Genomic DNA, 25,912 nt, shown 5'->3' with positions numbered 1-25,912 from the left:
CATTTTCAACATTTATTTTTATCAGTCGCCATGACAACCATTTTACTTTCATCAGTACCTTAAATGCCTTAGCAACCACTGCAACATCTCACAAGTAGGACAATTTGCAAACAATGTCTTACCTAGGGTAGGGACCAAATAGTGGAATTCTAATCCAGGAAGCATTGACAAAGCAAATCGATTTTCAGATTATCCAAGTCATAAAATAATGAACTCATGCACATAATCATGCTTTCAAACACACACAAGCACCTCACAGCTCAAAGACATTTTCCCCCTAGCTCTCGTCCTAGCTGACGGAGACTGGGTGCCTTGCCACATTAAATAACAGCGTGGAAAAGAAACACAGGAGTCCCTCCAAGTTTACTTCCAAGTAAAGAGCTTGCTTTAGTCCCATAAACATGTTTTCCTACCTCTCACTGGAACGCATCTTCACCCAAGAGATTTTGCTGCAATGCCACTGCTACGGGAAAATCCTTGTACAGACGGGATGACGTTTGCGTTCTCCCCTTCACTTAACATTTGCCCACTCAATACATATTGTACTATCTGTGAGCTCACTCAACGCTTTCATTCACTCTGTCATTAATCAGACGATTTTCTAAGTGGTTGTTACAGCAGATTGATGACGAGTGCCCGGGGCCACATCTCTCCTCCTACATTTCTCCTAATCCTAAACACCTTGGAGCACAGGCACTATGTCAACAGAAAACATTAACAGTCATCACAATGAGAACCCGATTTGCTTTCATTCCCTCTGCAAATTAACACTGTACTTGGGAAAGGCTTCCTGACTGAACTTCCCCCAAAGATACAGGAACGAAAGTGTGGTGGTATCGGCTTACTTCCTTGGCCCTCTTACTTCAGTGATTATCGTTTCTGTTCAAAATCTTTTTTCTTTTGCATCTTGATTAAAAAGGGAGGGAGGAAACAATGTGTTCGTGTGTGTGTGTGTGTGTGTGTGTGTCTGTGTGTATGTATGTGTGTGTGTGTATGTGTGTATGTGTATATGTATGTGTGTCTGTGTGTATATGTATGTGTGTATATGTGTGTATATGTATGTGTGTGTATGTGTGTGTATGTGTATATGTATGTGTGTGTATGTGTGTCTGTGTGTATATGTATGTGTGTATGTGTGTGTGTGTATGTGTGTGTATGTGTGTATGTATGTATGTGTGTGTATGTGTGTGTATGTGTATATGTATGTGTGTGTATGTGTGTCTGTGTGTATATGTATGTGTGTATGTATGTGTGTGTATGTGTGTGTATGTGTGTATGTATGTATGTGTGTGTATGTGTGTGTATGTGTGTATATGTGTGTATATGTATGTGTGTGTATGTGTGTGTATGTGTGTATGTATGTGTGTATGTATGTGTGTATGTATGTGTATGTGTGTATATGTGTGTATGTGTATGTGTGTGTGTCTGTGTATATGTGTGTATGTGTGTATATGTGTATATATATGTGTGTGTATGTGTGTGTATGTGTATATGTATGTGTGTATGTATGTGTGTGTATGTGTATGTGTGTGTGTCTGTGTATATGTGTGTATGTGTGTATATGTATGTGTGTGTATGTGTATGTGTGTGTGTATGCATGTGTGTGTATGTGTGTAGTGTGTGTGATAAATATAATGTAAATATGTCAAATCTGTACTTAAGTGAAAAAGAAACAGTAAAAAGAAAACTGCCTTGGCAAAGGTTTACTTTGTCTGTGGCTATATTTTTTTTCCAATTTCTTTTCATTTTCACCACTTTTTCTTGCTATTGCCATCCCAGTACCCAGTGTTCTGTCTGTTCTCCATGTCTGTTGTCTGTCACATCGAATGTTTTCTTGACTGATTTTAAGCGCTCATCTAGCTTGAACGTGGGTTGGTCAGAGAGAGATGACTTATGGGAGGTATGGGGCTTGCCCTACTGATCCTCTAGGAACAGCCATCTTACTTTGTCTAAATGTGTTTTAACTTAAAACCCCTGAATAGCGCCTGTTTAGAGTATGAGTGGCAAACTGTTACTGAACCAAGTTCTCGCATCCTGCCAAATCATGCAGGATGTGACAGAAACTTCTCCAAGTGACAGCCCACACCCCACATACGCAGAGGCTAAAACCAAGTAACTCAAGTTAAGTAATAATTCTAAAAATAGACAGAGGCTTCATTTATGACTTTCATTAATTCACAGCTTCCTGATGTAGTCAAAAATCAGAGCTGCATCGTCCTCTCAAGAAAGGCAGAGCTGTGCATACCCTGCTCTCCTTGGCGACTCCAGACCAAATGTTAGAACCAAGTCTAGACCCATGCACATCTGCATCCTTGGCCAGGTTTATTCCTTCCTTTGGGGATCCTCCCACTTTACACTTCACCTGACACAACCTGAGGTAGCTATCAGCTCAGAGAAATAGTCTTTCGAGATATCTTGGGTGAAACTGGATGTTTTCTCCTTGTCTGTACCTGTGTTCTAGTGTTGGTATGGAGTATTCAGAGACCTCATCTCATCAAGTCAGAGACAGTTTCTCACAAGTTTTATCTGGATTTTCCAATGGTATTCTTCCATCAGATGGACAGCAGGACAGACACTACAGTCTAGCTCAGCAGCCTTGCTTACCATGAAGGAAATGGGGCTGGACAGAGGTGCTTTAATTTTCAATCTGTCTTTCTGTATCATGCCAGGATAATGCTGAGAACACAGTCTGGCATTCGCACTCTCCCTCAACAACCCAAGCAGCAGATTTGGATACTTGAGACGTGATGTTATAGAACTAGTCTCCCGAATCCAAGCAGCAATGAAACAGGCGATCCTTGGTTAAGGACGCTGGAATAATTTGGTGTTGTGGAGGATTGGCCAGAGTGAAGGGAGAACTGAGATGGATGTCACTTCCTTTATGAAGCTAATTAGGTGCCTCAGGGCAGTGGACAGCTCTGCTGTGTCTCCCCAGGATAGAAGCTCTGTGGCATCCGAGCTCAACCCAAGCCTGCCTGGAAAGTCAGCACAAAAGCCAGATCATAAGTTAGGAGGACCCAGTAGCGCAGCGCACAGCTCTGATGCCTGACTCTGGGTATCTCAGTGTGGTCTATCAGCCACAGTTCCTGTGTTTTCAAAAATGGGACATCCCGTTGATGTAAAAAGCAGAGATAACGTGCACAAATGAAGATGTCATTGGGAGTTGGTAAAAGTGAGAGGGATTCTTGGCAAGCACGCTACACAGAAACTGAAAGTCTTAGTCTAAGGGCTGACTTGCCAAGTACAACACTTACAAGCAATGAGAGGCCCAGGCTTCCATCTTCTCTACTGATTTTATGAGGTTTTAGACATGAATTTCAGAGTAAATGAGAATCTGCACTATAACAGCGTGCCTCCCTAATTCCTAACATGTGCGACAACTCATTCTGATAACACTAACTCCTGACTGTCAGCCACACACCCCAAATAAAAGGACTTTTTTGCTTCCTTGAAATCCACTTAAATTTTCACTTACTTTTCTGAGACCAGGTAGTAATGCTACTTAACTGTCACTTTAAATCTGCTTTATTCCTGATATGCTGTCTATAAAAGCATTAAAGAAAAATATTAATATTTTAAGATTTTATTTTATTGTTGTGATTTATTTATGTATCATTTATTTATTTATTTAACTAGTAATATGTTAAAAATCAACAAAAGAATAAAAACTTCCATTGAATGAATTGGGTCCCTCAAAATAAAATAATTTTAGAGGCTTATTATTTTAATTATTACTTTGATTCTAAAGTCAAAGTACATCTTATATTCCACAGTCATATTTATATAAAAAGCAATCCAGATTTCAAATTATGAGCCCCTTACTAAAGTGGATAAGAGGCATTAAAGAAACAGAGCATGCATTTATTAATCTTATGAATTAATTATAAATAATTAATCACAAATCTCAAGGGGTTCATTCCACTGAATGCTTTTGTATTTTGGCTCTTTGTTCTAACCAAGGACTAGAAATTGAAATGAAAGCATTTTTCAAAGGCAATTTATTATGTTGGATGAGGTTTTAATCTGAATTCCTGCTGTACTCCAGCTGTCCTGAAAGACAGACACTTTGTACATAAGAATGAACAAGGGCTTGCGAATTATTAGCAAAAGTTTTGGCTGAATTACAGTATCAAAGGAAAGTGGTACTCGGGGTTCACAATATAATTTATCACTCAATGCTACCACAAGAAATCTCTAAAGCCTTTCTTTTTCCTTCCTATATAGTTTTCCTGAAAGCTTCAAGAACGATTAGCTATGTCTCTTTATTTTAATCTTAGATTAGGACAGGTTGCCTATGTTACAAACAGAGCTCACTCTGAACAGAGCAAGCTGAAGACTACCCAACCTATCAGTCAAACCTTTCAGTTTTAAGATAGCACTCTTAAAACCTATGTATCCATATTTCCACAGTTGCTAATTAATGAACTTAAAATGAACTTGAACCTTGAAACCTAAGTGGTTTTCAGTACCACTTAGGTGATGGTTGGGCATTAATACAAACACAGGTGTATTTTCAAAGAGAGAAATGTGTTAGCTTTGCACTCTTGAAAGAAATTAGAACATTTCCCAAGCTTAGTATGCTAATTTTCTCGGTTAAAAAAATACCTTATAAACATACTAGGTCCAATCTTACTAGGTAAGATCTATAAGATCATAAAGAAAACACATGCCAGGTGGGACGTCCCGAAGCGCTGAGACATCATCATGTCTCAACTCCAGCTGTTCTGACAGTTAGTCGATACTTGACACAAGCAATGCCTCCTGCGACCGTGATCATATTCGAACAGCAGGGACAATCTAAAAGTCCCTTCATAAAACTCCTTTCTTTTTCCTTTATTCTCCTTGCAAATTCCAAACACCAAACTTACTAGAAATGACTTGCTTTGGTGCCATACTAATAAGAAGCACTTGGGAAGCATTTAATAGTCCCGAGCAAAAACGTGGACAGTGTGTAAGGATTGAAGCCACTCCTGAGTGTCAGGCACAAAGTAAGTTAATTTTCAGACAGCAAATCAGCCAGAGTCATACTTTGGAAAACACCATATACGAATGTTATAATCACACACTTTTCTTCCTCTCCCACTCATGACTCTCTTTAAAATCACTATAACAATGGACTTATTTCCCCTTGAAATTACCAAGCGTGGAAATGAGTGAGCTCTGTTACGGAACATAGGCAACCTGTCCTAATCTGAGATTTAAAAAAAGGAGACATAGCTAATCATCAACATAATAAGATCCACTTGCTAGAGTTAAGCAATTATCCTTTATTTCACACTCCACAAAGACAAAGCTCTCCTGTGAGACTCAAGCTGTCTCTGCAGCTCTCATTTACCATGGTGCAGAATGGCTCAGGACTGACACCAGATGTCCTGGATAGAACCAACCGGAGAGAAACACGCTACTCACATACTGTTGAAGAGCTCACGGTATGTTTCATCACCTTTGCCCTCTGACATCAGGCTATCCAATTTGTCAATTAGCTTGGCCTCCACCTGAAACACACCCAAAAATTACTCTCCTTCCTCTCACATCACATGTAAGTTTTTTTTTTTTTTTTTTTTTTTTTTAGGCAAATTGGTATGCGTTTCTTTATGCCAGGGGAAAGCTGTGGAATACTTTGTCAAAGTGACATTGTCAGCCATGGTTAATAGCAAGCCTCCCTTTGGAATTCCAGGGGACTAATTTAGATGCAGTCAACATGACTTCATACTCCTGGCTGGCTAGCTTTTTCTGCTGCCAAGGACAGCATCTATCTATCTGGGATCCCAGCATAAATGCTAGCAGCCTGATTTAAACGTTCCGGTTCTTTTTTTAGGGACCATACAAACTGGCAAGTCCCATTTCTCTCTCCTTTACATCACTATATCTGAGAACACCAGTGAAGTAGCATTCCCAAACACATTAACTCCAATCTCAAATGTGCTTTAATCTGTTTCCTTTCCTAAAACAGTTCGAGGTGGCACTAAATCTTTGCTGAAGTTGAGAATTCATCCCACCCATGTACAGATGGTAGACCCACAGAAATATTCGAAGTCAGCAGTAAGCAGCAGGACAGTGAAAGGACATATTTCCTGAAAACTGTAGTCAAAACATTTATATTTTCAAGGATGTAAATTCTTTATAACTTGAATATCAGGAAGGGAAATTGTTTTTCCCTGTCTCTAAACGAGGCGAGAGAAAATGACAACCGTTAGCCAGTGTTAAAGCAATTTGGGCTTGAGATGAATATTCGACTTTGTCAAAGGACAGAGCCCAGTTATTTCTTTAAAGCAAATGTCAATCAAGAGATAAAGATAAGAAAGAAGGAAAGTGGGCTCCCCCACCAAGCACAGTTTGTTCATGGCTCTCCCCTCAGCCATTAGCTTTCTTAAAAATAAATGTATATACGGATGCAAGTGAAATGCCCACACTTTTGGCAATAGGAAAGGTCTATGCATGCAATCAAATTGCTTGTACAGATGACAAGCACTTTTCTGAGGTTTGAAGACGGACTCATGTGGAGAGGTGTGAAGGAGGGCCACATCCTGTGGGTAAGCAGGTTTGGGAAGTCACTATGTGAGCGCATGTTTTTCCTACTTCCCCCAACAGACATGGACCAGCAAAAGTGGCTGATTCGTTACGGATCTGATTTTGCAATAAGGGTGTCTGTCTTCCTCAAACTGGAGCACACTATTAGGACCTAAGTCAGCAAGAAACGATAGATTCATCCCCTTGGAATTTCCTTTGTGAGATTTTCCACTGCTTTCCCCTTCAAATTAATTTTCATTGCTCCAAGCTAAGAGCAATAAAACAAACTGTGAATCAAATGCTCAGTGCTAAGTCATTCACCAAACACAATGTGCAGACCACTGAGAACGCAATGGCTTAAAGAGTCATTAGCCTTCCAGTTCCTCTGAGTCCCGTCCAGCTGGGAGCGAACAGCCCTCTGTAAATTCTTAAATACAGACCTGGAATGTCAAAGATAGTTTTTTTTTTTTAAGCTGAAAGGAATAAAATGGGCTTCCAGGGTTTCCCAGGAAGCTCAGGGCAAGAAGACAGAGGGATGCATCCAAGTCTGTAGGACAGGGAGAGCAGGTTCAACTGGTTCTGGGTCCACTGAACCAGCATTCATTGCTGCACCTGGAGTTGAGTGGGGAAGTCATGGAGACAGCAGATGGGGAAGTGACGCTGCCTGTCAGTCCTGAGGAACAATGCTGCCTACCTGCTTAAAGTTGCCACTTCTCCTTTGCTCCCAATCCATCATATCGTGAAAAATAGGAATCATGACGTTCCGGAGATCTGGCTGGGGTATCAAGGTCACTTCCAGAAAGGGCCCAATCAGGGCCGGGATGAAATGAAGTTTGTGTTCTCCTAAATTAAGCAAAATATTCAAGTTTCAGTATATTATGCCTCCATAAGATTTCAAAAAGATTACTATTATAAAATTTAGTTAGAACTAGTATCATAAAATATTCAACCACAGTTATCTCCCCAGGTAAGAAAAGAACCCATAGCAGACAATTAAAATGGCAGAAATAGAAATATTACATAACTGTACATTCTTGTAAAAAAAATTGGATGCAGTTAATATAAAAGATGCTGGAGAGATGGTTCAGAAGTTCATATCACCCAGAAGCCACATGGTGGCTCCTATCCTCCTGTATCAGCAGTCCCAAAGGATCTGATGCCTTCTTCTGGCCTTTGTGGGCATGAGGTACATAGAAATACAAGTAGGCAACACCCCTCCTTACAAAATATATAGAAAAAATACTAAGCTAAAAGATATCCCTAAGGTAATCACAGCTGTTATCTCTGGGTGGTAAAACTGCAAATTAATTTTATGTCAGAAAAACTGGCTTCTGTTTGTATTTTAACAAAAAAAAAAATACATAACACATGGCCTAAACAAAAGTCTAAATGCTACGTCCTCAAAGTCTTCAACTGTTTTCCAGAAGAATTAAAACATAACAATATTGAACTCCAACTGGCATGTAAGCAAATGCTGAGAGATATGGTAGCCAGGATTCAGAGTAATGGAGGGTAGGTAGCAGCGGGGACACAGGTGACTTTAAATATGGAGACCTAGAGTCATTTAGTCTATGTCAAATATCATATTAACATAGAAGTTTCTATGTTAATAGGAAGAAAACTACATGTCCAGAATGATACATTCTTTTTCAATATTATGGCTAAAAGCCTATGACACCAAAGAACCAATATGGAAACCTAAGGACAAGCTCAGAGGTTGGGCTGAGGGTAGCTGGCTTCATGGAAGACAGCAATGTCCTCCTTAGGTACAATCATGCAAACGTTTTCTGATTTGTTCTATTGCAAGGTTCTTATTCATTCATAAGCTCAGACCATCAGCACGTCCATCATGATGACACTCTCCTTATCCCAGTAGCATGGAAATACTACTACTTCTGGTAGCTGAACATTTCAGTCTAATGTTAATGTAAGCTTTACTGTTCCCATGATACTCCCATGAGAGAACAGTGGTGTTCAATATCTTCCCTTTGTACCCTGTGATCCATACAGTCTATGAAACCCTTTAAGTCCCTCCTTTCCTGGGTAAAGGAAAAGTAAAGCAAGAGCTGTGAGCTTTCAACTCTTTACATGATTATAAACAAAAAGAGGGCAGAAAATTGAAATGAGTACGTCTTTCCAGACCATGTTTTGGCAGGTGACAAATTATGAATTTTGTTGAGAGCCTGGAAATTTGGGCAGTCTTCTAGTATAGATTTTATATTTGTTTCATTAATTCAGTTATTAATCTATTTTATTCATGGGCTCAATACATCGGTATGCCTTGTATGATTTGAACAATCTATAACATGCAAACATCAAACACAACAAACACTGAGGCTACTGCAGAGATGTGCATCAAGAATCGAGAACCATTGGTGATGGTACAGCTCATTTGGCAGGGAAACTGAGGAAAGCAGTTTGGACAGGTTATTTCACTTGATTGGGGCATAAGCAGCAGTTGTCCCAATATATGAATAGAAGCTACTCCTGGAAACAGCATGGGCAGGATGTCACATCTGAAAGTATAGTAGAGGTCAGGGGGAAATTGGCAGTGGTGGCCTGGGTTATGTACCATGTTGGATGGAAAGGCAGTGGGACTCTTCAGCTGTGTGTGGGAGTCCTTACTACCATTCTGTTTTGCAGATACACAACTTTTGGGGAACAAGGGAAAGATGTGCTATACTGGGGAAACTGATGATAGTTTATAATAGACTTTGGCCTCAAAGCATCAGCCAATGATAATAGGCAAAAGAGGTCAAATTTGAGGGACATTCTAGATGTAAAGTATTAGTGAGAGTAAATTCTGCTACTAGATAAAGCTGAAGAAGGAGCAGGAACAAGTTTAGAAGGAGGAGGATAATGACTTCTGCTTGAAGCTCCTTTGAGACAGTCTCATGTGCATACTCTACCTACTCCCAAAAGCCAGATTAGGGCTCAGGAACCTTGCAGAGTTGTCAGTGATAAATGGGGTTTGGTATCATCAAGTGAATAAAATAGCTTTGGAAAAACACACACTCACAGACAGACACAGACAGACAGACAGACAGACAGACAGACACACACACACACACACACACACACACACACACACACACACACACACACACACACACACACTAGAAGGCACCAGCTAAAGAGATGGTAGACATATGGACTAATAGAGAAGAGAAGGCTTTTGCAATTAGGGAGGGACAAGAGTACCAAATTTGATGACTCACTAGTAATGTCAGCCACCACCTGCAAGCACTTGCTCTGTGGCAGGTGGGCTCTGACTGCTTTCTATGCATAATTCCACTAATTTCCCATGGCAACTCTAGGCAGTTGGAATTACTTCCATAAGCAGAGAGGAAAGAAAGGTCATGGGCTCTTAAACAACTTGCTTAACTAACCAGTTAACTAGTAGTAAGTAATCACGTAGCCAGTGATTTGGGTGGCTAGTATCTGGACCTATCCAGCGGGTTGGCTGTAGTCTGAAATAACACTCCTAAGAATAAAAGCAACACTGGCTTTTGGGTTTGGCAGAAGAGTAATAAGAAGGTAAGTCCAGTCATGTTAGAAAGAAAAAGCTAGAGGGTGAGGCAAAATCAGAGATAAGACTCACTAGGGAGGGCCATACAGAGACTGTCCCACCTGGGGATCCATCCCATATACAGTCACCAAGCCCAGACACTATTGCTGATGCTAGCAGGAGCCTGATATAGCTGTCTCCTGAGAGGCTCTGCCAGAGTCTGACAAATACAGAGGTGGATGCTTGCAGCCAAACATTGGACTGAGAATGGGGACCCCAATGAAGTAGCTATGGAAAGTACTGAAGGAGCTGAAGAGGTTTTGCAACCTCATAGGAAGAACAGTATCAACCAACAAGACCTCCCCCACCCCCCTGAGTTCCCAGGGACTAAACCACCAACCAAAGAGTGACCCATGGATTCAGCCACATATGTAGCAGACAATGGCCTTGTCGGACATCAATGGGAGGAGAGGCCCTTAGTCCTATGAAGGTTCATTCCCAGTGTAGGGGAATGCCAGGGTGGGGAGGTAGGAGGGAATGAGGTGGTTGGGTGGAGGAGTACCCTAATAGAAGCAGGGGGAGGGGGGATGGGATAGGGGGTTTCTGGAGGGGAAACTTGGGAGGGGGATAACATTTGAAATGTAAATAAAGAAAATGTCCAATAAAAGAAAAGAAAAAAACCCCACAGTCTTAGATCTGGAAAATAACAAAACAAAACAAACAAAAAAAACCCTATCTTTTAGAATAAGCTCTTTGTCATCTTACAACCTCCTATTCTGGCCTCAGGAACAAGCATGGATAATCATGTCCGAATACTAGCTTCATGTCTGGGACCAAGATAAGCCATAAAAGACTTTTCTAGAACGGTCTTTAAGGAACAAATATGTTTGAAATCTTCAGAATAGAGACCTAATGAATAGAGACTAATGAATAGAGACCAAGGTTAGCACAGAGCAATGTACAGCTAAGAAATGGTGAGCCTGGATGTTCTCTCTAAAAGTCATGCTGGAAGCCAGGTCTATCAACAGGCCTCTTAGCCTGTCTCTGTCTTTGTCTCTCTCTCTGTCTCTCTCCCCATCTCCCTCCACCCCTCTCTCTGTCTCTGTTTCTCTCCCTCCCTCCCTCCCTCCCTCCCTCCCTCCCTCTCTCCCTCCCTTCCTCCCTTCCTTTCTTCCTCTCTCCCTCCCTCCAAGACAGGATTTCTCTGTGTAGCCCTGGTTGTCCTGGAACTTGCTCTGTAGACCAGGCTTGCCTCAAATTCACAGTTAACTGCCTGCCTCTGCCTCCTAAGTTCTGGGATTAAAAAGCATACACCACCACCATCCAGCTAACCATGTATTTCTTAATACAAGATTAATTTGGGAGTTCTGGGCTTTACTTTGTCAAATGTAACCTGTATGTAGCTGATGCACCAGCTAGAGTGTAGATGTCTGTTCCCTCAAAGGCCTCATGAACAGTATCTTGCCTGTCCACTAGAGACCAGAATCAAAACAGGCCGAGAAAAGGAGGCAGCAGCATCTTGAATTCTGTCAGGATTTCCACATACCTGAATGGTCCTCTACACAGAGGCCACTAGTTTGAAGTACTCTCTTTCTTGGAGATACCTAGAGGGCTTCATATCAAGAACGTTTCTAACCCTGGTAATAATGTGTTTGAAACTTCTCCAATAGCCTCAGCTGCGGCTAAGTGTCCTTCCCCTTTTGTGTGTCTGGAATGCCCTATAGGACAGAGGTCCTCATGATCTCTACCATCAACAAAGAATCCTGGGGATTCGTCAGGTCCTTTCCTTGGGAACAGGAGTCCCACATGGGACTCACATGGTCAGGGAGTTACCAGTTCATCATAATTGGCTTTGCCTTGTCTTTAGTTTCAGTGTGAATTAAAGTGCTTAACCAGGGGCTGGAGAGATGGCGCAGTAGTTAGGAGACCAGATCCTATAGAAGATGTATGCTCAGTTCCCAGCTCACATGGTGGCTCACAAGCATCCGTAACTCCAGTTCCTGGGTGGCTAATGCCGCTTTCTGAACTCAGGCACCAGGTACACGTGGTCCACATACATAAGTGCAGGCAAAATATTCATATACAAAATGAAACAAATAAATATAAAACCAAAAATGATAAATGCTTTAAAAGGGGCTTTTAGAGAGTAGAAACCCACTCCTGGATAGAATCCTTAGGCCCTGTCCATATAAAGAGTCCCTTTTAATATCAGTCATAATACAGCCCATCACGTGTCATTGAGATTTCATCAATGGTAACTTTTTTACCATCTTTATTATCATTATTAAATCAACTGACATGGATGTTCACACGTGGAGGTCAAAGGTCAGCTCTCAAGTGTCTGTTCCCACCTTTTACCATTTAAATTCCAGGTCATTGTGCTCAGGCTCTCGGACTTGATGGCAGGTGCCTTTACCCACTGAGCCATCTCCGTAGGTATCTTATCCATACCCATAATGCATTTGGAAAGAACTGGTAACTTCTCATGTATTTCTACCTATATTTCTGACCCAGATAATCCTTTGTCTTCCCAAAAGACTGCTTTGTTTTCCTTAACGCAGCAAGAATATCTAAGGAGAAACTTCCTCATTAATGTAAATTTGTATATTTCCTTCCAAAAATGAATCCTCTACGATGGAAATGCAGGCCCTATTATCCCTTTTCCCCCTCTACCCTTCTGACACCCACATTTCAGGCAAGTAGCTGGCAGCTAGTTTGCTACTCCTTCTCTCGGTTATTTTCGTCAAGGTAGAAAACAGAACCTGGATGCAAGCCCTCTTTCTGTCATTTGTACAAGTCTACATTCACTGTTTATTCCAGCTGCCCTGGCAAGGGAGAAAATGGAAGAAACAGAGGTGTCTCCAGGGTGTGCATATGTCTAGGCTGGGGATCCCTGAGGTTATACGTGTGATGCCTGACCAAGATCTTGTCCCAGGGCCGGCTATAGGGCCAGCTACTCAAAGCCATCGCACAAAAGCTGCCTTACAGTCTGAGTAATTCTGATAAGCCCTGTGCTACTTCACATTGTTATAGACACCAAATCTCTGAACAGCTTCTGAGAATGTGGGCAAAGGGGAGTGGCCCAGAGAGGGATACAACACAAACTCAAATCAGTCTGCCTTTATGGCTTCCTCATGGAGAGTTAGTAGAAAAAGACTGAGACACTATGGAGTCAACTTTGACTTTTTGGTTGCCCTGATATCACTGCACATCCCTAGTTATGAGAAATTAGAACCATGGTGCTCTAGCGATGGGGATATGAAAACAGGACAAAGCTATGTAACAAGTATGCCAGTTCCTCAAAAAAATTAAAATACACTTAGGATAAGATCCTTCTGAGCTTCTGCCCATGAGAAAGAAAGCAGGACCTGAAGAGTCTCCTGGATGCCACATTCATAACAGCGTAACTCTTAACAGTCCAAGGTGGGAGCAATCCAGACATCCATGGGCAGAGGTGGGGAGAAGCACAGCCTCCACAGTGGAAAATCACAGACCCTCGAAGGGAGGGAAGCTCTGAGGCCTCCATGTGCCGAGCATGAAACTCAGGTCATTGTTCTAAAAGAAGCAAGTCCCCGGCAGGAAGACAAAGGCTGGACTGTCTCCCATGCATGAAGGAGCAAGTGTAAAAGACTCAGATAGAAGGTGAGCACCTAGCTGGAGGGTGATGGGAATCCTCATTGAATGGTCATGCTTGGTATTAGCCTAGAAAGACTTAGGTTTTCTTAATGGAGTTTTCAAACAAAATTTGTTCTTGCTGCCCACCTCCACTTCCTTCACCCTCTTCCTTCCCGTGTGCCCTCCCCTCCCCAGAGCCACCTTTCCTACAGTAACTCAGTTTTCCAATACAGGAGTTCTGGAGATGATGGTGGTCAGATCGACTGGCAATATGAACACAGTATTATTCAAACATGGAGGAATAGTTAAGATTGAAAACTTGACGAGACTCTCCAGGGTAGACATTTCATTCTGTGTTTTAGCAAAATCTAGAGACAGTCACAGGACCTAATTTTTCAGATGTGAACTCCTTTTACTTTTTTGGGATCACCAGCAAGTATTTATGAATAACAAAGCTCCCCATATTGTTGTGCATATTTGAGGGACCTATAAATTTTGGACAAAAATCATTCTGTAACAAGAAAACAAATCTTCCTATTTCTAAGTTGTAATTCAATGAGTGCCCCCCCCACCCTTGAATACGGTGCAAGGGATTCAAATGTAGTCACAGTTAATGATGTTAAAAAAGTGTAAAATTAATATGCTAAATTAAATGTTATGAATCTCTAGAAGGAGATATAATGCCAATGAAATTTAGAACAGTTTATTTGCCAAATATTATTCTTTCTGTGCAGGCAGATCTGTGCCATCCATTTGCTGGGCTAATATGCTTTCTGCACTGTGGCAGATTAACACAATTGGATCTAAGTGTCTCTTAGCAACTGCAAACGCTTTTAAAGGTCTTTGGTGGTATTCTTTACGATGCAGATCAATGGCTTGAAAGGTGTGCTAGAAGGATGATGCTTAAGGCAATGTTTCGCCAAGTTTAATCCAAATTTACAATGATTCGTGGCTTCCTCTCAGGGTTGTAAAAGTTTTGTGGTGTTATAGTCTCAAATTCTGGAAGGTTAGTTCATTGCTAGAGAAGGTTCAAGGGATGGAACACTGTTAGACAATGTTCAAGGGATACGAGATCTCAAAACTTATCGTTGATAAGGAAAGAAGCTCAGCGCCACTGGAGAGATCTTTTGTGTGTGACAGAGACAAATGCTGCCACTCATGAAGAGCTCTTCCTATATACGGAAAGGTCAGGAGATGAGCTGGGCCATGGGGGGTTGGGTTTTCACTTCTCATCACTTACCTAGGTTTTGCCACATGCTGAAAATTTCACAACCCATGGTGACCCGCATATCACCATACCTGAAACAGAAAAAAAAAAAATCAAAACTAATGTAATTTCCAGAACAAAGTACTTATGTTCTGTAGGATACAGCGTGTCATTCTGAATTAAAGGCAAGAGATTTGAAGTATAGATAGCTGGTGAACATGTCTCAGTGACCTTAAATAAAATAGCCCCATAAACTCATAACTTTTGTTTCTATAATAATGTTGAACCCTGAAAACACCAGAAGAAAATGTATCAATAAGCTCAAAAATATTGAAATTTTCCTGAAAACCCCAGGCTCACAATTGCTTCCCTACTTGTCATTTCTATCTGCGAGCATGGTGATTTGTGAATGGCTGGAACTAAAGAGTGCACCTCCATCGTCCGGTACTTACTTTTCTAGCACCTTTTTCTTTTTGGAAGGTGTGAACATCTCCAGCTGCAGACACAACTGGTTTATAAAAATGACAGCGAGGTAAAAGTAGGAATCCCAGATCTAAAAACGAGAAGGAGATAGTTTAAATCGTATTGTGCCAGAGAAACATCACACGGGTCGATGCAATATCTGGCATTGGCTTCATAAGCAGTGAAGAGAAGAGAGTGGGGTTGGGGTAGATGAGGTAGCAGCTACGGCTATAAATGCATGGGGTGACACACACTCGAACTCTTCTGCAACAAAATGAAAGAAATACAGAAGCATGGGCTCTCTGGCACAGCTAAAGAACGATGCTTTCTTTCGGTGACCTTACTCTGAGCCTCTCAGGCAGCCTGAGGTATTCCATGCCTGTGTGGATTAAATTTTGGAGCTACTTTTGATGGACAACTTAAGAAAGAAATGCACCTGTATCTCGGGAAGCGCTAATTGCTTTAAATTCTCATTGTGTCTTAAAACTCCCTATCCAGACATTTTTTTTGAGTCATAAATTTTCTTATGCCAAAGAGAGAACAAGAAAGACATCAGAATAAAATGCTCAGAAATAAACAGCAGAATCCACGTAGGACATATGGACTAAAACTATGTCTCCACTGAAGCCATGTCAAAGGACAGCTAAGTAACTAGAAGAAATGGAACAAGAACTGTCTGCCGTGTTTATAGAGCTCTCACAAACAAGACAGGGACAGGATGGAATCCCCAAACTAAAATGACTCTACTGAAAATGTGTCTTAAAGGCGTTAAGTGTTGGATTCCCCTGGCGGGAGTTAAAGGCCACCCAACATGGATACTGGGGATTGAACTTGTTTAAGAGCAGCAAGCACCCTTCACTGTTGTAATCTCTCCAGCCACTCCGCTAATGATATTCATTCAAGGGAATCTTGGCAAATGGCCATTTTAATTCTGCAAGGATGGACATTTAAAGGGCAATTTACACAGAGGAGGTAGTGGAAGAAAATAAATGTCAAAAAGCAGGGGGCTGGGCAAGTAGCAGGTAGATGAAGGGGCTCGCTAAGCTATGATGACATCTGACCCTGGGCCACGGTTACACTATACTGAATTTTCAGTCATTTCTACTGTTATTTAGGTGTTTTAGGTTTTTGTTTGTTTATTTGTTTAACTGAACTCAGGGTTAAGTTCATGCACGCCAGGCAATAGTACTTAAAATTTTTATTGCATTTATGTTTCCTTTATTTTTTGGTTGTCAAACCTTACTAAAATGTTTAATGTTAAACATGCTATTAAAAAAAAAAACCCAGGAAACAAAGGCACCACGTTAGAAACATTATTGAGGAAGGAAGGCACTTTGTCTAAACACTGTCGCTTGCTTTTGACTTTTTAAGAAGATAAAGTCGTCTAGGATAGATGAGCATGCAGAAAGACTGCCAGTCATATTACTGATGGACTGAAAATCCTGCCTGAAAGGATCGGGCTAAGGCTTCATAGTTTTTGACATTCCACTCCAAAAACTCAAAGCCAGGGAAGTGTTCGTTTCTTCCAGGGACAAAAGTGGCGTGCCTCTCTAAAACACAGCACAGATCTTTCAGCCCAAGCCAGACAGTCATGGATCAGATACTGACCTTATAATCAAAGTTTTCATTTAAGAAGTTCTTACGGAGAGCATCGGAGAGGTACAGAACGGTTGTAATGATAACACTAGAGATTTAAAAACACACACACAATTAGAGCTGAAATTGCACATTAGCGAAAATTAGCAGATAAGAATAAAAAGGAAACAAACTAAAACAGAGGAAAAAAATCCATTAGAGAACCAGTTTCTTCATAAAATGATACATAGGAAGATTTGTAAATTCAAATAATTCATACATATATATACACTCACATAAAATATTTTGCAACCATTTAAAATTAATTTCCAAACCAGGCAAGCTTACTTAATGTGAACATAACTGTATTTGATTATCATGAATGAGAGAGAGCCTACAGATGCAATGGATAGATAACATGATAGACAGTATTGTGCCTTGTTAGCCACTGTCACTGTTCTCCTTGAAAGGTGTTAGATGACACAGAAGGACCATGGAAGGCAGAGTCACAGCAGTGTAAAAGTAACTTTTATTTGTCAGAGATAATTGTCATCTCAGACACTTACTGCTGAATAAGATCACTCTTTCTAGTTCTTTATGAACTCTGGCTGGCTGGTTACTCAGCTTTCTAACCCAAACTCCTGTCCAAGATCACTGATTTAATCTGACTTCTCTTAGCTTCTGACTGAATTGCTCTGCCTGGTCTCATATTAACTTTGGCAATATGTTCTAATCTTCTGGCTTCTGTCTTCACTTGTGTCTAGCCTGTTCTCTCTGCAAACCATCTCTGTAAAACTGTCCTGGTAAAACTGCACCCCCACCACACATAGCCTATCTTTCCTGTCCACAGGAAAGTTGAGCATATCCTCCTATCTTTGACTCATTCTGTCAAATCTTTCTCTGCTTTGTCACTTTGTCTGCCACTCAATTAGACATCACATTCAAATATGGCTGCTTCTTTCAAAAAGCTAACTTTACCTTCAATGTTAGGGATTAAAGGTGTGTGTAGTAAGGGCAAGTCTGTATTCCAGCCAGAGGGATTAAAGGTATGCAGCATGTCTGCTTTCCAGTCAGATCACATAGATGTAGAAGGTCTTTTTGGATGTGGTCCCTTCCCAGAGCAGCCATGTTGCTGGATTAAAATTCCTCTCTATACAGGAGGCCAGACTAACACTAAAGAGACCATTTCTTTAAGTATCTATAACCCCATAAAACAGAGGGGCACAGCCACTCCAAGAAAGAGACATCTCCCTAGGGCAGAAGAACATGGGGATAGCTCTCTTCTTGGCTAAGCATGGTACTCCAAATACAGATATATATATAAAAGAAAGAAGGATTTGGTGAACATTCTTGCCTAGATCTGAACAGAGTACTGTAGTTTGTTCAAAAATCTATTCATTTTGATAGCTAGAAGAGCATACATTCAAATTTGAAGATGTCTGTGATTGATTAACTTAATGGTGAGACAAACCAGCACTTTAACCATTCGTTATAAAGTAAGCATCAGGGTACAAATGGTTGGCTTCTATAATTGTTTTGGTCTTTTCTTAGGTAAAGATGTAATGCTGTATTAGGTTTGATGAGGTCTCATCACTCATCATGAAAGTGAGACTTGAAGAGATAAAAGGGAAGAGTAAAATAAAATACCCTGCCAATTTGACTCCTTGAAAAAATACAGAGTAGCAGAATACTTATTATTATTATTATTATTATTATTATTATTATTATTATTATTATTATTAATTAGAGTACCGTTGCGAGTCTCTGAAGGATATAACAGCTCATTACTGTATTCACTTGCTGGAACATTTACCATGCATCTTTCTTGCCATCCAGGGAAACATTAACAAAAAATGATAGGTTATCTCTTAAACCTTTGTAAGAATTCCCAAATAAGTTCAAATGTGGATAAATAATTGTTTTCATACTCAGGGAAGGTATCTAATATGGCATATGGATCTGTTTAGTGTGTTTAATATGACAGAGAGAGGACCCCAAAGCAGGGTCTTCTTCTCAAGGCTAGAAAGCCCTTAGAAAGGCCACTTCACATGCTTTCCTGTATGCTTTCTAGCTCGTCACAGAGGCTTGGTCTCATCACTGAGCCATGGTGCCTTAGCACAAAGGTCCCCACACCAGCCAAAGGAATTCATATTTCATTGGTCCATTGTGCAGAATACTGTGGAGCTGAAGAAATGTCTTCACTTGTTCACTGTTATTTAAAGCTGTGTGGCTACTCTGGCTTCATTCTTTTGTTTTTAGTTCTGATCTCAAATGCTCCAAAACCCAATAGCCGAGAAAAGTTTGCAAGTTGCTACCAAAATGGCCAGATTATTGACTCTGCCACAGACAACGTGGGCATGAGGATTGCTGCGACAATGACGATCTCCATGGGCACAGATTGAGGAACAGAACTGGGCGCAGGGAATAAAATGTACTGCTTTGGGTGTTCCAGATGTCCCCTCATTCTGTGATCAAGAATCAACAGTATTCCCTAGTTTCTTGCTTCCTCACTCCAGAGGAAACCTATCTTCTGGAATTTGTTTTTTTTAGAACTGCCTGCAACTAGGACCTGCTCAAGTATAAGCCCATGTCTAGCAACTGCATACAGACCATGAGAAATCCTACAGACACTATGCTGTAGAGAAACTTAACTATCAGCAACGTTAGTCTCTTTTCCTTTTTCCTTTTTTCTTTTTTTCTTTCTTAAAGGCAGGATATCACTGAGTACTCCTGGGTGGTCTAGAACTCACTATGTAGACTAGCCTTGACGTCATAGACATCTGAATACCTCTGCCTCCCAAATGCTGGAATCAAAGGTATGCATCACCATGCCCAGCTAATGTTGATGCTTATATGTTAAAAAACTAACAAAACAAACCTGGAATATAACTTCCTTCTAACCTGGAGTGTGTTACTTGGGGACAGCATAAATCAACAGTAAGATGCTTAGGGCAGATGAAAATCATGAACAGTCATTGGGGAATTAAAATTAATTGGTCTAAGACAGCAGTTCTGAAATTCCAGAGTGCATGAAGCATAGGCAGACACCAGCCCACATCACCACCTATATATGGCCTGGTAGGTATGTACTATGGCTGATAAGTGATTTTGTTTCTCATAACAGTCCTCTCTTGCCTCAAGGGTTGGTGTTACACACAGAAGACAGAGAATGTGAGTAGTTCAGTGATGTGTAGGAAATTTGGTCCTGCCTTGTCACTGTGCTTGAACTCATGCTGTGTAATAATTGTAGATCAGACTGAAATTAGTTCAGTAGAGTTGATACAAGTGGAGGAGTCACAACATATCAGGGGACCAGAACAAGGAGTGCCTTGCCTTCACCAATGCAGCAAGAAGAGAGGCAAAAGAAGCTCTCTCTCTCTCTCTCTCTCTCTCTCTCTCTCTCTCTCTCTCTCTCTCTCTCTCAAGTATACTCTTATTTCCTTCATAACAAGAGGAACATTATTTCACAATCATGTTTCAGAGGTCAAAGAAAGAATCCCATGCTGATATGACAAACTAGCCCGACCTAGGAGATGTGCTCTGACACAAGAAGCTCTCTTGACCTCTCCCCTCAAGGAGCTACAGCATCAATATTGAGGTTGTGTTTCTACTTTAACCTTCTTGGCCCAAACCTTAAGAAACTATTTCCTTCAAGTACTTAGTTTCCTTACCAACAGTTCACAACTCACCGAGATAAGCAGTGTGCAACTAGATCTGCACAAACATCTGCAGTGATCATTTAAGTCTGTCACACCAACTAACATATATAGTTTTGGTTAAAAAAACGGTACCTTAGTTTTCTCTCTCACCTACTATACTTTAAGGATAACCACACTAAATAAAAGCAGGGCAATACAACTTGTTCCAGTGGATGCTCGGCAGACTCTAAACTTTCCAGGCGTTGCTTAACTCTGCCATCCTTCCTGTGACTGTGGACAAGTCACAGGACTTGCACTGCTGCCAGTGCTCTACGTGGATTCGGTCAGCACTGTTCTAAGGGTGGCCAGCTTCCTTCATCGTAGGGAAGTCTTCATATAACAGTGTGCATTGAATTCAATGGTACACTTCCATAGTGGAATTGTTGGGTGTAAGGTCGCTGTAGACACTGAGGGGTCAGGAACTGTTACACTCAGCAATAATGCATCCGCATCCACTTTCTAACCCATGCACACTGGTTCTTTAATTAGCTCTTTTCCTTAATACATCAACACTTAAGTATGTACTGTGAACATTCCTATTAAGTCTACATACCCACGAGGCTACTCCGCATTTTAAAACCAGTCCTCATCCTACCAACTCCTTTCAGAGATAGGGATATTTTTTGATTCCTGTTTATAGCAAAAGCATTCCAAAGATCCGCCGGTAATTACTGTTTTCATTCCTTCACCGGGACCTCCCTGGGCTTGGGCTTTTATCTCCCCCACTACAGGGAAACAGCACTTGTCAAGGTCACTGGTAGTGACAGCAGTGCGAGCTCCCATAGTTAATTGCTGATCCACAGTTCTAGATTCTCTTCCTTGAAGTATTTTCTTCCTAGGGTGTCAGGCCCCTGGTTGTCATCTTGCTTCAGTGGCTTCTCTGCATTGGCTCACTGCCTGACTTCTGAATTATGGCATGCTCCAGCCTCAGTCCTGAGGCGTTTTTGTGTTTTCAGTGTATAAATCTCTTCCTAAGAGCTCTCATTCCATTCCCTGGCTTCAGATTTCTGCCATGGTTTCCCTGACATTTGGTCCAACCACTACTTCTTTCCCACCTCCACTGGGATATCTAAGAGCACCTTGCTTGTTTGTTTCCTACAGGGTTTCTCTGTGCCCCTCAGGCTGCCCAGGAACTCACTATGTAGCACGGCTTCATCTTGCACTTGAAGCTATTTTTCTATTTCAGCATCCTGAGTATACTAGAAGGACAAGCACCACATCTGAACGCTAACATCACCTTAAAGTCACCTTTGTCACAGACTTCCCCTCTCCTCTTACTCCATGAGTACCTCCTCTCTCTGCATTCTCCACTTAACTGCCTGGTCCTTTTGCTCAGGCCCCACACCTAAGGACCATCATCACTCATCTCTCCTCTCTTCCACTCACATCCAGTCATCCGTAGGCCTCATCATCCTCATCTTTAAACTCAACCCTCTTTGCTCCCCACCTGTCCAAGCCACACCTCTCATTTGGACGACTGCAGCAAACTTCCGACTCATTCTTCCCCATTTCTCTTTTGTCTCTCTATTCACCAATAGTTGGGCCCCGTGTTGCTCTTCTAATTAACAAGTTCCTTGGTTCTCCTTGACAGTCCCTCTGATCACAGGGACTTCTGTGTACGTTTCCTCTACTGATAGGAATAACTTCTCTTTGTAGTTTGCCCATTATCATCTACATTAGTTTTAGCTAGAGTTTCATACTTTCATAAAAGTCCCTTTTTAGCAACAAAAGTAAGTCCCTTCAAAATTATTCCTACATACATACCTGAGTTCTTTATATTTTTATCATGGGAAAAGAGTGCTATAATATAAATGGGTTATTGAATGGAGGGTTCTACAGATCTTGGTTTAAATAAGTTCTTTGTGCTCCCTCACAGAATGAACTAGCGAGCCAGACATACAGACAATCTCTCTCTCTCTCTCTCTCTCTCTCTCTCTCTCTCTCTCTCTCTCACACACACACACACACACACACACACACACACACACACACACACGGAGAAACAGAGACAGACAGAGATATAGACACAGAGAGAATATCTGTATCTTTCATCTAAAATTTAAGTTGGTTATTATATGTTGTGTCTGAAGCCAAAATACACACAAGACAAACAAAACAAGGACCTGAAATTTCCAGTGAAGATCCCAGCTTTCCCCAACAGATATAAGTGTGATGTAAGATTTATCTCCCAGAAACAATGCATAAAGCTCTGGCTTTATTTTTATACTTTATTTCACAATGTGTATGGGAAGGGGGTGGAGAGAAACTTCTCTCAATGTGTCCTGTATTTTTGGTACTTAGTTTTCAGCATCCTTCTGTTCTTTCTTTCTTGGATTGAGGAGTAGTTATCCTCTCCAGAAACATCTACCAGGGACCTACAATGAACACAGAGTAGCTGTGCAAAACAGAGGGGAAATTTCCTGACCTAGAGGAAATAAGGCCTGGTATATCTGCCGTATTTCAAACTGTACATATGAGTGCAGACAAAACAAAACAAGACCAAAAAGCCCATACAAGAAACCTGGCACCCAGACCCAGCTTTTGGGGAATGCTGTGAGAGCAGAAGAGACAGCCTAGCTAAGGGAGCAGTTACAGGTGTTTGAGTCACGTGATAAAGACACCAGTAAAGGACGGACATATAAAGTCTTAGTATTGAGGGACAGGTTATTTGGTTGTGTTCAAGGGACAGGCAATAGTGACTTCTCAGCGAGGGCTAATGAAGGCAGGATCATGGGTTAAAATGACTCTTTGAGAGGCCTTGCTCAAGTGTCTGTCTAAGAAATGTAAGATAACAGAAGAGAAAGCAGGTTGGTGAGCTTTGAAGACACAGGCACGCTTATAACCCAACGTAACAATTTAGTGAAGTGCAATACTTACAATGTGCATACTTTCAAATATTTTAAATAACTTGAACATCTTTCAGAGACCATCTTCCCTTCTTCCCTTCCTTCCATCCCTCCTTCCCTGCAGAGTTTGGCTGTGTAGCCCAGGTTGACCACAAATTCATAATCTTTTCGCCTTTAGCTTCCTGAGTGCTAGGATGATGGGTTTGTACCATCATGTCCAGCTCAGAAACACACTTTTCTATCGATATTATTTAGGTGAAGATTAAGTAAAAATAATCTATGGTATTTTGATGAACTGGTTTCTATTTATAAACCAAGACACATCACATATGGTTTCCTAATTTGAATAGGAAGTGGCTATGGCGAGCGAGAGGAACACAGCGTAGAGGATGAGACAGAAGGGAGCGGAAGCAGTCTGTTCCAACTGGAGTCTGGTCCATTAGTGAGGCTGGGCATGTAGCTGTCAGCCATTGCCATGGAAAAGCAGGTCCACGCTGCTAGCAGTACTAGCCTGGTGACAATATGACATCGCTGTGCTTAGCAGGGCCTTGGGTTTACCATGGGAGAAATCTTCATTTTAAATATTAAATTTTATATTAAATATTACATATATCTCACCTCTAACCAAAACTGTTCTTACATGGTTAACACTGCCCATGAAAATCTTGGACACTGTGTTTACAGAAAAGTAGAACATGTACTTCTTAGTCTGACAGCCAATAATGTGGCCATGAGAGCTTTATGTAGGGGCCTTGTTGTGGGATGGACAGAGACAGTATTTAATATCAAAAGCCATACTGCTGTCATGGTTTCCAGCAAGCTCGAACGCAGAGCCTAGGTACCTGAGAAAGAAAACGTTAAGTTTATTTTCCTTTGATGGTCTGCCCCTGAAACTTAATTGAAGCCAAATTTCTCTGCACTTGGGGCAAGCAGAATGAGTAAAGTGAGGTGCTCTGTGATTCTGCAGCTGTGGCTGCTGATGGCCTGTACTCCTTGTTTGACTCCCCAGTTCGCCTCATCTACCTTTCCAGGTATCTTGAATCTTTGCTAATTTAGGGCAAAGATACCAGCAGCAGCTCCAACTTAAATCTGAAGCATACAGACACCAGGGAAGCAGACACTCGATTCTTTCACAGACATCAGAATACATATGCTGAATTCTAAAGAGAGTGATTTCACTAGTCTCAATTAGTCTTCCAAGTGGAGAAGCCGCTCAGTGCTTATGTAAAATATAATATGCCACACGACACTATTTGTTACTTCATAAGTTTTTAACACATCATTTTAACACCTCTAGGTCTAAAAATGCACCCCAAAGCAGAAGCCACATGAAGCATGTCTCATCGAAATTGAATCCTGCATTCCTGAGGCACTCACCATCATCATATCTGCATGCCTGGGGGGACAGATGGTGACCCTGGCCTAGGGTGTATGTACAGATCTTACCTTCACCCTAAGCATGTGGGTGTTGGTATTTGGAGAGTGGCAGATGGCAAAAAGAGGTTAATGAAATGAGTTAAATAATAATTTTTAAACTGGTGACCAAGACCCTTCATTCTCTTCTGGGCCTTTGGAGACCATAAGCTATAGGAACAAAATTATGCCAGTTACTCTGACTGTCCCCAAATCTCCTCTCTTGGCTCTTGTCCTTCTCAAGTGCTTAAGGTTACAGGTGTGAGCAACCACATTGTTAATGATTTTGTTTTGTTTGTTTGTTTGAGATAGTGTTTCTCTGTGTAGCTCTGAATGTCCTGGAACTTGCTGTGCTGACCAAACTGGCCTTGAACTTATAGAATTCCTACTGCCTCAGCCTCCCAAAGTGCTGGGATTAGAGGTGTGCACCAACATGCCCAGCTATATTGTTTGATTCTTAAAGGACATTAATGTAGTCATATTAAATAACAATTGAAGACAGGAATATTGTTTTTAAAAAGACAGAAATGGTTAATTTGGTACAGAAAAAGAACCCAAGGACCTGGAGGTTTCAGCTCGTGATACAACCACAGAGAACATTCTTTTCCCTCGCAGGCTGAGGTGCCATTATCAACTGAGAAGTCTTACTTGTTAGCAACCAGGCGCATGACAGTCCAGTCCTTGGGAAACATCTCTGGGCGTATCAATATTCGGAACACGGTAAAAATCTGCAGCAAGAAATCCTTGGATAAAGAAGAAAGAGATAGTTTTATAGATTTATCGTAATTGTCAACATGCCAGAGAGCACTGCTGTTGCCATTGTGAAAGCACCTGCAGAGAAGGGAGTCTGACTGCAGACAGCTAGCAGAGGGAGCTTGCAGCCTTGCAATTCCTACATGACTGTCCAGCCTAGGTGCCCCCATCCTTCCCACTCTTAGGAACAGGGGAAATCATTTTTCATGCATCTTCACAGCGCTACAAATGTAGGTCCTGGAGACAATATGGAGAACTTGCTTTCCAGAAAACAAGCAGACAACCTTTTCCCTTTCTTCCTGTACAGTGTGCTAAATGTTAGAAC

At 41.3% G+C, this 25,912-nt stretch overlaps 1 protein-coding gene across 7 annotated transcripts in view; it reads right to left on the bottom strand.

The window, feature by feature from the left end:
• Dock4 (dedicator of cytokinesis 4) overlaps positions 1 to 25,912 on the bottom strand; it is a 396,334-nt gene that overhangs the window by 53,282 nt on the left and 317,140 nt on the right. For 4 of the 7 annotated variants that reach the window (XM_087554065.1, XM_087554063.1, XM_087554067.1 and 1 more), the window contains 7 exon segments: positions 25,483 to 25,577; positions 16,911 to 16,986; positions 15,293 to 15,393; positions 14,874 to 14,932; positions 7,205 to 7,353; positions 5,410 to 5,495; positions 123 to 149 (listed from right to left, as the gene is read on the bottom strand). In XM_087554065.1, the coding sequence (XP_087410191.1) occupies positions 123 to 149; positions 5,410 to 5,495; positions 7,205 to 7,353; positions 14,874 to 14,932; positions 15,293 to 15,393; positions 16,911 to 16,986; positions 25,483 to 25,577 (593 nt within the window). 7 annotated transcript variants of the gene reach the window in all.

This window comes from Rattus norvegicus, chromosome 6 (genome assembly GCF_021556685.1).
Source record: "Rattus norvegicus strain SHRSP/BbbUtx chromosome 6, alternate assembly SHRSP_T2T, whole genome shotgun sequence".
Lineage (NCBI taxonomy): Eukaryota > Metazoa > Chordata > Mammalia > Rodentia > Muridae > Rattus > Rattus norvegicus.
The sequence above is the reverse complement of the archived record's forward strand: the minus strand, read 5'-3'. Positions and strand labels throughout refer to the sequence as shown.